This window comes from Ipomoea nil, unplaced genomic scaffold, assembly GCF_001879475.1.
Source record: "Ipomoea nil cultivar Tokyo-kokei standard unplaced genomic scaffold, Asagao_1.1 scaffold1407, whole genome shotgun sequence".
Taxonomy (NCBI): domain Eukaryota; kingdom Viridiplantae; phylum Streptophyta; class Magnoliopsida; order Solanales; family Convolvulaceae; genus Ipomoea; species Ipomoea nil.
The window spans coordinates 4,253,283-4,266,631 of NW_017617835.1; the positions used below are offsets into that span (position 1 = coordinate 4,253,283).

At 35.3% G+C, this 13,349-nt stretch overlaps 1 protein-coding gene and 1 non-coding gene across 2 annotated transcripts; both read left to right on the forward strand.

The window, feature by feature from the left end:
* Positions 1 to 2,831: 2,831 nt before the first annotated feature.
* TRNAE-UUC lies at positions 2,832 to 2,904 on the forward strand. Its single transcript has one exon. It is a non-coding gene; the product is annotated as a tRNA-Glu (tRNA).
* Positions 2,905 to 8,130: 5,226 nt separating this feature from the next.
* Positions 8,131 to 13,253, forward strand: LOC109186728 (zinc finger protein ZAT11-like). The gene is made up of 2 exons (XM_019336841.1): positions 8,131 to 8,141; positions 12,579 to 13,253. Exon 2 carries the CDS (start codon positions 12,611 to 12,613, stop codon positions 13,178 to 13,180), a length of 570 nt encoding a protein of 189 aa, XP_019192386.1. The 5' UTR covers positions 8,131 to 8,141; positions 12,579 to 12,610; the 3' UTR covers positions 13,181 to 13,253.
* Positions 13,254 to 13,349: the final 96 nt, after the last annotated feature.

A 13,349-nucleotide genomic window follows, 5' to 3' on the forward strand; every position in this document is an offset into this window, starting at 1 on the left:
CCATTTTGCCGCCCGACCGGTGAGGGTTGAGTAGAAGGCCCTGCACATCACGGCGTCTGAAACGCCCTTCAGCATCATATTGCTGAAAAAATCATTCACGTGAGCCTCAGGATCTGTCCGACCGTCGTAACTCTTCTCTCCCGAGACCTTTAAGTCGAGCGGGTAAGGCTGAGCCATTACCGCTGCTGTGAAAGGCGTCTGGTGTAGGGTCGATCGGTCGGCCGGGGGTGCTGTAGGATACGCACTCCTGAGCTGCGCAACTTCAGCCTGGAGGTTGTAGAGCAATCCTCGGGTTTCGTTGAGCTCGGCGGCTTGAGCGGCTTGGGCTGTATCCCGAGCGCGTCGCCGTCGGTGAGATCTCGACCCGCTATACCCGGATGAAGCCTCGTGGCTAGCTTCCTGCATTTGTACGTCCTCTTGCCCGCGATTCGGGTCTTGGGGTCCCAAACGCTGGCGCATCTCTGGTCGGAGACGATCAAAAGCTACCGCTCGGGCAACTTCTTCAGGGTCCTCCGCTTGAACGGCCTGAGCTGGTGCCTCCATCGCATCAGCACCCCCCGACCCCAACCGCGAATGAGCCGAGCGTCGAGCCCGGGATGTGGACTGACGCTGCGGCTCTACTTGTGCGGTCGGTTGTACTGGAGGGGCGGCGGCTGGAGCTGTACAGGCAGGTGTATATGGTGGATAACCAACCGGGGAAGTGTAGCACATCGGTTGTTCTGGCCAATACCCGTATGGTGGAGGTGGGACCGGGTACGGATACTGGGCGGGATACATCATGGGCTGCTGCTGGTATGGCAGACCGGGTGTTGGGTATCCTGGTTGTATGTAATTCACCGGCTGCTGGGCGGCCGGGTATGTATTTGACGGATGTGGTGGTGAGAGGTTGAGGTTGAGGTCCATCGTCTGACCCTGCTGTTGGGTAGCATAGTGGTCGGAGGAGCTCGCCGCGTCCGCCTGGTCGTCGGCAAAGTTGTTGTGTGCCCACGGATACATGTTGGTATAGAGACCGGGTGCTCGTCAGGACGTTGGTTTCTCGTACGGGTCCCCATAGACGGCGCCAAAATGATACTGCTAATTATATGTAAGCAATATAAAATAACACGAGAGCAATTAAAGCAAGTAAAATCTTTATTGATCACGGTAAAGGCCCTAAGTACAATCTACTTGGTTGCTCTGAGTACCGACTGAGTGCGGTCGGGATTCTCTAACAACAACCTATCGATCGTCCAAAAGTCCCTTACACTGTAGCTACTGTGGGCATTTATAGCCGCTGTGCCGGGGACAAGATTCCGGCTGCTCGGCATGTCTTCCACGTAACCACCACGTGTCATCTCCCCGGGTGCCCTGTCTGTCGCCATGAAGAGCCGCCACGCGTCCTTTCGCGTCCTTGTGCCAGCTCTTTCGTCGAAGGGCTACCGCTCGGTGGTCGACACCAGCGTTCGGGCAACTTCCGGCCGTTCCCGACCGGGATCTCTATGAAAAAAGCCCGACCTGCCACCTGCAAAGATCAGAAGAGAAAGACAAAGGTAAGTCGGTCGTGGTGGAGCTTATGTCGGTCGGGATATTCCCTACCAACATACCATCACAAATCACGAGCATGCTCTAATGGTTTGTTTAACTAGTCATCAGGACATCTTACAAGTAGAGATGATCATAATTCAATTCATATTCATCGGTTAAAATCAAATAAATGTATTGTGTAAACCTAATAGGAACTACAACTATATGAGAGGTTCTTGTTTTGGTTTGCAAATTATAGAACGAGAACAATGAATTCTAGTTTCGAAGGATGGTTCTAGTTTCAAATTGAATTTTTTTTATAAAACTTTGAATATTATTATTTTGTTTAATTATGTGAGTTTTTTTTTTTTTTTTTTTTTTTTTTTTTTTTTTTTAACACTATTGATGACTCTATTATAATGGAATATTTGTTCATCTATACAAAAAGCGCCTCTACTAAGACTTGATCTCATAACCTTCCATATGGGAGAGTCATTACATGCCATCTAAATACAAGGTGCTTCCAATTATGTAAGCTTTTATTTTAATTAGAATTTCGATAAAATATGTAGACAACTTAATCTTGGTAAAGGTTAAGTTCAAGCACAATGTTTAATTTTCAACACACTTGAAAAGTTTAATTTTCATTCTTATGAACTCTCTCTTCTTCTAAAAGTCTACCCGTGCTTCATCAAAATTTGAAGTGTTCATCTTTATTCAAGTTTGTCATAATGTTTATTTAAGTGCTCGAATAAATCGTTGTAATTCATTATTGTATTTTGGAACATTAATAGTTTAATACTTCAACACTCCCAGCTTTATTCGGAGAAAAACGAATCAGTTTTAAGAAAAATGTATATTACACATGCATGCCTTGAATAATTTTGTTGTATATCGTGACTTGATTTATTGAGAATATTATTTTCGTATTATTAAATTCTTTATGGGCCCAATATACCTTCCTTTTCATTTCATTTACTTTCCACAATTAGTTATTCATTAATTTTTTTTATCATTTAACCATTTAATAAGAATGGCTAACATGTAATTTTTTCATCTCTTGTAAACTATTATAATTGAATGATGAAATTACATTAAGCTCAATTTATTAATGATGATATATTGACCCATAAGAAAAATAAATTAATTGTGACAAACAACTAAAAATAAATATTTAAAAAGTATGACTAAATATGAGAGTATCATGATAGTTGATACCTCACATATGTGGACTAATCAAAAGTGGCAAGAAGTGGCTAAATGGCCAAGTCTGATAGAAGAAAAAGTAATTATCTTCATATTGATATGAAACAAACCCAAACAACAATTTCGTTGTAGTCTAGTTGGTTAGGATATTCGGCTTTCACTCGAAAGACCCGGGTTCGATTCCCGGCAACGGAAAGAATTTTTGTTTTTCCTTAAACGTGTGTTAAGACTTAAGAGTGGTTTTTAGAATTGGAAGTACGGTGGTCCGTTTTTTTATTCTGTCCGGTCCGTCTACGATTCAACGTGAAAGTTACTTGTCAACAGTATCCAATGTTATTATTTTCCTTTGAATCTGAGATTATTGTTTGCCATATATTCCAAATGGGTAATGAGGTTTTCGAGTCTGTAGGCTAGACTCAATGTTGGGAAAAATAGTAAAAATGGTATTGTAAGTGGCTTGTGGTACAAATATATGTGGGTCCTCTACTCATTTGGGTCAGGTCAAAATGTATTCGGATTTTTTTAGTGAGACGAAGAGGTCAATATATTGTAGGTTCAAAACGGATAATGGTTGAATTGAAAAATTGATTATTAAAGTAGACACATTTGAGTTGGAAAATGAAGGTGGAAAGACTTAAAAAAAGCATTTGTCCACATTTAAAAAAATAGGAGATTTGCACCACTATATATACAAGACTCTTTAATGGGATTTTTAAATTGTATAACATAGAGGTTCTTTCTTGCGCACATATGCAAATCAAATCCTAAAATGATCTTCCCCTAGCTAGGTAGGTTGTTAGTTCCTTATATATATTTAAGGATGGGTGTCACGCAAATGCAAGCCCTCACTGTCTATGGAGTAGGCTCCACGTATAAGGTAGACCTTAGATTGAGTTATTAACAGCCCTTTAAAGGGCAATGTAAGCCAATTACAAGTTCAATTCTCAATTTACTAAGACAATTACAAGTTCTTTATCCTGATAAGAATGGAGGACTACATTTATTTCAATTCTCAATATTCTCAATTTTATTTTCTGTATAACCAATATCGCCTGCATTGAGGCTCGACCCACAACCTCCCCTATAAAGAAGCAATTCGGTGTCATTAGACCACAAGATCCTTAGCGTATAGTTTCGTTTTTCATTCTTTGTTTTCTTTTCTTTTCTTTTTTCAAATATATAAGGTAAACATATTCTTTATTTTTAAAAATCATTAAAAAAAAAAGAAAAAAAAAAGAGAGAATTCTTTCGATTACCTCTGATCTATTATTCTTTTAACATTTGAAAAGGAAGCTAAGAGAGAGAGGGCATAATTTTTGAGAAAAGAGTTGACATGTAAGGCCCAAATAATGATAAAAGAAAGTTTATCAATTGTGAGCCCAATTCGCACTTTTTTTTTTTGAAAGCCCGAAGACATATATTAATGAATGAGAGAAGCTAAACAGTCAAGAGGGACATAGTTCCAATATATAGAGTGTTCCTGATCAAAAGCTATCGTAGTTAAAGTATGAGCATGTAAATTAAGCAATCTAGAAATAACATTCAACGAGCAAAAAGAAAAAAATGGCAATAGTTGCCCGGCATTGGTCTTCCACCACCCCTACATAGGATAGGATAGCCGTAGGACCGGAAAGTAAGTGGCTTCGGAGTTCTGAGCAGTCAGTCAAAAGATCAACATCCAATTCATTACGCTCCCTGAGCCAAGATAAGATTTTTCTTGCAAGCAAGTGCCTCTTCCATAAGGGGTGAAAAACAACCCTCGAGCTTGCCATTTGTTGCTGCTTTGAAAGAGTCATCCGAGTGTAAAAGAACTACACCGTACGTTGCGTCTCCCGAGTGTGCCCGGTAACCTCCATCGAAATAACAAAGTGGACGCCCTTGTGGTGCCGGCGATACCGTAGCAGCACTCAAAGGCGGGTTGTAGCTGTGGCCTCGGCAGTGTGCCGCGGCATAAGCTGCCATCGCAGCAGCCGATCTCCTACACACCCCAGCGGGTCGTGCCAAAGATCCTTTTCAAACGGCATCGTTTCGGGTGCTCCATAGGTAATAAAGGACCGCAACCGTCATGCCAAATTGCTCCTCTGTTAAATTTGCCATAGCACCCATTAGCCATACTGGGAATGAAAGAGCAACAATATGTGTAACATGTAATCCCGAAATATTCCCGATTAGCAATCATTATTGTGTAGCTCATAGTCCACACAAGTTATGTGGATTATATTTTGTATACGGTAAAATAATGTATATTCAGTATAAAAATAATCTATTTTTAATATATTAAAGATGTACGATTGTATTCAAGGATGTACATTATTTTTGTATTGAGTGTACATTATATTGTATAATGTACATTCAATACAAAAATATGTACATTTAATATATTAAAAATGTATTTTTTATTATGGTCCATATAACACTGCGTGGACCATAATTTGCCACCGGCTAGCACTTCACTTGTCCCAAAAGAAGAGCAAACACTTTCACTTCTTTGCTTAAATTAAAATTTTTAAACTCCAATTTTGTTTATACTATCATAGTCAATCCCTATACAGTTAAGTAGCTTCAGGCTTCAGCAAATGAAAATGAAGTGCCGTGTGTCTTCTAATTTCTCCCAAGTCCTAAACTCTCGCGACTTTTAGATTAACGTTAGTCCTCGTGATTGCGAGGATGAGTTGACATGTTTTGTGGGTGATTAAAACACTATTTTAGTGATACAAATATTTTATGATATGAAGCGTTATAATTAATTGAATCTAAAAATATTATGCCATGTTTATAATTTGGGAACATAATTAGCTTATTAGTCCATTTTGATTTATTTGACTATTATTAGCTGTTTGACTTGGTTAAACAATCAATATGAGTGTTTGATTAATTAGCTTTTTGTAACAACTTATTGCTTTAAAATGCTAAAAATTTAAAAAGTTGCTCAAAACAGGTTTTTCGATTAGTTTTTTTAGACAGTTATTTTGTATGTAATCAGCTATAGTTAACAGCTAATTTATCAAACACTTTTCTACAATCAGCTAATGTTATCAACTAGTTAAACCCATTAACTCAATCAGTTAACAGTTATCAACTAACAGGCTAACATCTATTTACCAAACACGCCCTATATGTGTCTATCTATGTTATGTTGTTATTATTATTTTTTTTTTTTGTGTTAATAAAGATATACATTTTATTATGTCGTACAATCTATTTTTATTCGATAATAAAATTTTCCTTCATGCATCTTTGTTAGCTATAATTTGAGCACACATCAGTGAGATAAGTCAACTTTAAAACACTTCTGGGAATTATGAAATTTCCGACCACCTAAAAATTATTTTAAGGTGGTCAGAAATTCCATAATTTCCAGCAGTGAAATAATTGTATGTTAGTTATGATATAAATTATAATACCTATTGTATAAAATTTAATACTAATTTGAAATAAATAAAGTCTTACTCATAATATAGATAGATATATATTGTAATATTAATTTATATGTGAAATTGTGATACTATTTATGATAAAATGATTGTTACTAATGATAAATGTTGTACGTAGTACTTATTATTGAAATTATGATACTTACAAAGTGTAATTCTAATGTAAATATTGTATTTCGTAATAGTTATATGAAAGAAATTATAATATTTATTGTAAAAAATTTAATATCAATTTGAATTCAAAATAATTGGTTACTGTTTTCAAAAAAAATAAATAATAATAATTGGTTACTAATGATAAACATTGTAATACTTATATGTGAAATTGGTATATACTATTTAGAATAAAATTAATGGTTACTACTTATAACTGAAATTGTAATATTTATTACACACTCAATTATCTGCAACTCGACTCTTTTAATGGATAAAAATTCATGAAACGGTCGCACAAAAGTTCCATATTATTTACTTTTTGCTCAATAATCAAGTGCTCATTCATCACGTTCTAGTGGTATATCTCATTAATCTATATTAACATGTAAATCTAAATTAAAGTTACCATGATTTACATCATCTCAAATGCTCTGTCGGGTCGGAGTGTGGGAGCCCTTAGGGGTTAAGGTTCAGCCTTTTTGGAAGAATGTAAATCTAAATTAAAGCCAACATCTATCTGGACACGTACAAGATTCGAAATTCATTTTTCCACCATAGAGATGGACCAAGGTTGAAAATTGCATTTTAATATATGATGTGTTTTCTTGACTTATCAACGACAAAAGTAAAAATAATTTAAAAAAAAAAAAAAAAATCTATACGTTAAGCATCAATATGTGTTGAAAAAATTTCGAGTAAATTTTGACGCCAAACTCTAATTTTTAATTTAATGTATGTATTTATATTTTATTAATGAAGGTTCATTATACACATGAGATGTAGATGAAGTACTGTATGCGAGTCTCTTCTAGGTTAACTAGAGATATTGAATTTGAGCCCGACGAATATGGAGCCGGTTCGCGCTATATATGCAGAATTGCAGATAGAAGTTGGCTTCGACACTATTAGGGTTTTGATGAAGTTTTGTACCTCTACTATTTTTGTCGATTGCATGATTTTTTATATTTCATGATATGGAGTAATTTTTGGTCTAGCAACTTCTGTGCTAGGCAAGGATCGGAGGTCTGTTTCTAGACCCCAGGTTAATGAGTCATGAATCAATTTAATTTCGAGATACAATACTAAATTGTACACTTTTTGTGCACCAAAACTTTAAGATTATGGTATGTAAACAAATTTTAAACCGAATACAAAAATCGATAAGTCCGAACTAATAAATTCAACAACCGATCCACTAGACTAACTCGATTAACATCCTTAATCATAGCTTTAATTGGATCCCTTCTTCTCCCAAAAGGTTGAACCCCAACCCCAATGGCCCACACTCCGGCTCGACAGAGCATTATATTTGAGAGGATGTAAATTACGGTGATTTACTGGTACGCACAAGAGATCTGTCCACTTGAATTTGGGCATAATTCCCACACTACTGCTGCCGAGGTTCGAACATTGGTCTCTTCTTCCAAATATTGTCTATTTTATCAGTGAGTTCAGCTCGCAGGAAAAAAAAAAAAAAAGTTAATTATTGGATCCCTTCCGACATATGAAACAACGTTAATTTCCAAGATGCTGAAAAGGTAGGGTTTTTCATCCATGACAACAAAAGTCAGCAGAGGTGTGCATGATGCCATAATGGGAGCATTAAAAATGTTCTTTGATTTATGAAAAGGATATGACACAAGTATGCAGTGAATTCTTTAATTAGATTAGTCCGTACGAGATAAGAAGATAATATTTGTACCATACAAATTTAAAAAATTTCCATATATATATCAAAGCTGATGACCTGATCATACCACACGCAAGTGCATGCATCATATGATGGTTTACTTGTTAATATAATATATGTACTTGTGAGAATATTCTTGTTAATTAAATTATATTATTTGTCGTCGGTCCAACACACATACATAATTCAGCCAATATAATTCAACACGTACAAGAGACACTTATCCCCTTTGTTAGTCCTTCTAGAGGGGCAAAAATATATGATATGATCAACAATTCTTCCAACAACATAGAATAGTTCTACTTTTGTTCTTCAAATTAAAACTCTAAAAATTGTTTCACTTTTAGCCTGAAATATTAAAATACGTTTAAAAGATAATATCCAAATAACTCATCAATTATTAAATTATTATATCATAATTTTAAAATTAATCATGGGTTATATATATTCACCCAAAGTGATGGGTGTATGTAATAGATGATTAATTAAATTAAGTTTGTAAAGTTGGTAATTATTAGTTATTACATAGTCAATAAATTATTTGAGATATTGATCTGGCGTGATTTATATTTTAAGAATGAGATTCGATTGAGTTAGTCTCATCTCATTAGATGCAAATAAAAGTGTAATATGTATGTAAAGAAAAAAATAATAAGATTTAAAACAAAAGTATATCTACGTGCCTATAAGTGATCAAAAGTATATACGGAGTATAATAATATAAACTTGAAAAATAAAAAAGAGGAGAGAAATTAAAGATAAATTTGATGATTGACTTTTTAAGTATCGTAAGTGTACGATTACCGTACACAACAAAGTCTAACTTTGTTCTACTAAAGACACCTAACCTATTCTGACTAATCTAAGTCTTCTCTCATACTAACGTAGTACCGTTGACCAACTCTTTTTTATTTAATTAATTAATGTGGTAGGTTTCATCAGTTTTTTTAAGTGTTCTTATTGCATATATTAATCTCTTTTTTTTTTTTTTTTTGGGGGTCAATCTTTTAAGTTTATAGTTGTATTAGCAACTCCTTCGTCCTGTTTGGTAAAATAATTAGCTTATCAGTCAATTTTAGTTTATTTGACCACAATTAGTTGTTTGACTTGGTTAAAAAATCAATATAAGTCTATGGTTAATCAGTTTTTTGTAATTTTAAAATTCTAAAATTAAAAAAGGTGCTAAAAACAACTTTTTCATTTAGCTTTTTTAGAAAAGAAATTATACCAAACAACTATCAGCTAACAGTTAATTTATCAAACACTTTTTTACAATCAACTAATGTTATCAACTAGTTATACCTTCTAATCCAAACAGCTAACAACCATTTACTAAACAGGGCCCTTAGGCCTTATCAACCGCCTTAAGTTATTGAGCGAAAAAAATAGATACAAAAATAATAATTTTAAAACTTGATCTTATTAAGAATCTTGTATTTGTCACTCGATTATATAAGGTTGTTCGTAGGGGACAAAGTCAATTAAGTTGGTCGGACAGTTAGTTTGATAATCACAATTTGAGTATTACCGAGGCACATTCGGATAATAATTGCGGACTTTTCTAGTAAATCAAAGATTATTTGTAGAAAAACATATTCAATGAGCGATGTGAAACATAATATCTTATTAGGCTTGAAATTAAGGATTCTAGAAATTAAAGACTATTGTTTGTCAAATTTTATTACACGAAAATAGATTTCCGGCCAAGAAGATAAGAAGGCATACATGCCAACTAACGAAATAGAAAAAAGTCTCAAATTTATCTGATCTGTCGAGTTTGAATTGGAATAATGTAAGCACTTATATCAGCAAAAACTCATTCTATATTAATGCGTTATTCAACACAAAATTTATTTTTTGTCAAAAAAATGAGTTAGTCATGCTATTGACTTGGTAATTATAATGTTACAATGCACATATTAGCCTTCTTGATTTGAGCCGGTCATTATAGACAACCTAGGTTAGTTTAATTCCTTGTGGTCCTTTGTCGGCTGGGGTCACATGATAGGGTTTGCCTATTGCACACCCTTGAATAGTAGTTGTAGGTTTCTCCTGTCACAAAAATTTAAAAAAAAATCATTCTATTCATGTATTATTCAACATAAAATTTAATTTTTATAAAAAAAAGAGTTTTTTTTTTTTTTTTAAATATAAGTTGAATATAATATATATAAATAATCCAACTGTCAATTTAATTAGTCTTTTAATTGAAACGAATATATGTTTCAATTTTGTATAAAAAAGACGGCAAATTATACCGTGGACCATGATCTACATAGCAAGTTGGACCATTGATAAATGTTGATTTTTAATATACTGAAAGTTTATTTTTAGGTAATATACTACAATGAACTTTATTAAAAATTAACTTTCAGTATACTACAAATGAACTTTCAAAAAATAAACATGTAGTTCACTAAAATGAACATTCAATATATTAACGATGAACATGTATACCACTGGTTCACCTTGCAATGTTGACCATATAGTTCATGGTATAATGATTACAAAAAAACTATGTTCACATGTTCCTTACAGCAACATTGTCAGTTGGGTGTGTGGGTGTCAAATAGATAAAAGTGAATAAGAAAATGTTAAAAAAAAAAAAAAAAAAAAACTCATGGGTCACCAACTGGCAAGCACTTTGACGCGCTCGCTAGCCGTGCGAGGTTCTTTTACGGGCAATTTTTTTGAACCTTAAAAACCGTGGAAAACTCTGATTAGTTGAAGAACTAATTTTTACTCTTTTTCCTTTCCCATTTATTGAAGCAAAAACTCAAGAAAAATATGGGGCATCAGTAAGTTGTTGGCTTGCTAACCTTGAGGTTGCAAGTTTGACTCTCAATAGGAGCCGCTTATTAACTTTTTTAATTTAAGCCTGTCAACTATAAATAAACTAGGTTGATCTACCTACTTGTGACATGCCTATTATCTAATGCATATCTTTGAGTTGTGTTTATCTGTTAGGTTTACAAAGTGAAATTATCTAATGCATACCCCTTATAAGTTTATATTATCACTGGAACAATTCAAGAAAAATCTCTTGTTGGGGTGCTAACAGAACCATCAATAACACATTCTTCAATCATATAAAATAATGTCATTAATCGAGCAGCCATGTAATGATGCTCTTTTATATTTAAAGACTAATTTTTTTTTAAAAAAAAATCAATTTGCAAGTTTGCAACGGCAGAAAGTACAGCTGGATTGTTATTAAAAAAATCCTTAATTTAGTAGTGTGTTACTGAGCTTATAATAATCTTAAATATTATTCTGACTAGGACTAGGTTGTTGTTAATTGTTCACACTCAGCAACCAACCACCTAGTAAAACCAGAAAGTAAGAATCTTCTAGAAGCCAGATAGTTCCAGGTAATTTCTGCGGAAGTGTCTAAAGCGGGCTCGCCACTCGCGACTCGAAATCATGATCCGATGGAGCTGAATATTCGCCTGGCTAAGTATGCTCACGCTTACGTGTACATGACGCCTGACCCCACATCTTCTCTTTCTTTACTTTTCGTACTAGCATCTGGAATTAGATAAATTAATTTAAGTTTGTTTGGAAATTTGGAAATCATTTTTAAAATTTTTAGGGTTTAGAAAAAAGAAAATATTAAAGTCAATAGAAATTAATTTTCGATTAAAAGAAAATCAGGTTATTTTTTTTTTTTTTTTTGAGGAAAAGTCATTTTTTATCACATTTTTCTTCATCCCCGGACGAATTTGCATTAATGGTTTCTGTTGGAAATCATAAAAAACTGATTTTTGATAGAAACCAGATTAACTACGACGGTTTGGCAGTTTTTCTTGCTCAAGATGTTGGTGGCATGATCACTCGTAGAATTTAGAGATGGTAACAGAGCGGGGTGAGGGCGGGGACTATACTCCACGTCCCCGTCCCCGAAACCCCGACGGCGAATTGAAACAGTCTCCATCCCCGTCCCCGCGGAGAATTTGGCAGGGACAGAGATTTCCCGTCCCCGATTAATTTTTAGTCAAAAATTTTAAATTAGTGTAATTTTTTAATTTTAAAAACTAAAAACTTAGATATTAATTTAAAACATTAATATATATAACTTATTTATTTATTTATTTTAATTATAATAATTATTCGGGGACGGGGCGGGGGCGAGGAAGAGTATCTCGTCCCCGTCCCCGATCCCTGAATTTTTTCTCGTCTCCGTCTCCATCCCCGACCGAGACGGAGCACATTATCATCCCTAATAAAATTAAAATTATATATATATATACATACATCCACTCCAAAAATCCATTCTCCAATAATTAAATGTTAATCATGACTTAGTAGTAAATCACAACAATAATACTACTTAACACAATAACACATAATGATGTCATTTCTTCACCAACTGCACCATGTATGTATCTTACTTGTTTGTCAAGAAACGTGCCCAGTTTCGTCATGGAAATAAATGGCTATATATACTATACAAAGTCAAATAAATTGCATGGACCAACTAATAGTCACAATAATAATAAACTCACTCCATCTATAAATATTCAACTCCCTCAACTCCCACCATTCCATTATTACTCCATTCTTTCATTATTCCCTAATTAGCTTCTCATTTCCGATCGCAAAGTACTCTAAACCGGAAACCATGGTGAATCTGAATCTGCCTATGAAGAGAGGAAGAGAGTTGGATAGCATCACGGCGGCCATGGCGGATTGCTTGATGTTGCTCTCCCGGCAGCACGCGACGGCGGGGGATTTCTCGTCTGCAATGATGGCGGCGGCGGCGGCGCCAGCTGCTTCCGCCGGAGGTCGTGTTTTCGAGTGCAAGACGTGTAACCGGCAGTTCCCGTCGTTCCAGGCGCTCGGCGGCCACCGTGCCAGCCACAAACGGCCGCGGCTGATGGGGGACTTGAGCTTGCAGCTGCCGCCGGCGTCCCCGCCCAAACCCAAAACCCACGAGTGCTCCATTTGTGGTGTGGAGTTTGCCCTAGGACAGGCTCTTGGCGGCCACATGAGACGGCACAGATCTGTTATGAATAATAATGACAGCCATTCTTCCGGCCACGGTGACGCTTCGGCGGCGGAGAAGTCGGCGGAGAGCGGCGGCCGGAGGGCTCTGTCGTTGGATTTGAACTTGACGCCGTTGGAAAATGACTTAGAGTTCAAGTTTGGGAAGGTGGCCGCTCATCATCATGTGCTTGACTGCTTCTTGTAGTGATTCATCAATTGCAATTCTAGATTTCTTGGCTTTTTTTGATATTTTTTTTTATATTTAATTTGTTTATGGGGGATAGATATATAGGAATGGATATATATATATATATATATATATATATATATATATATATATATATATATATATATATATATATATATATATATAT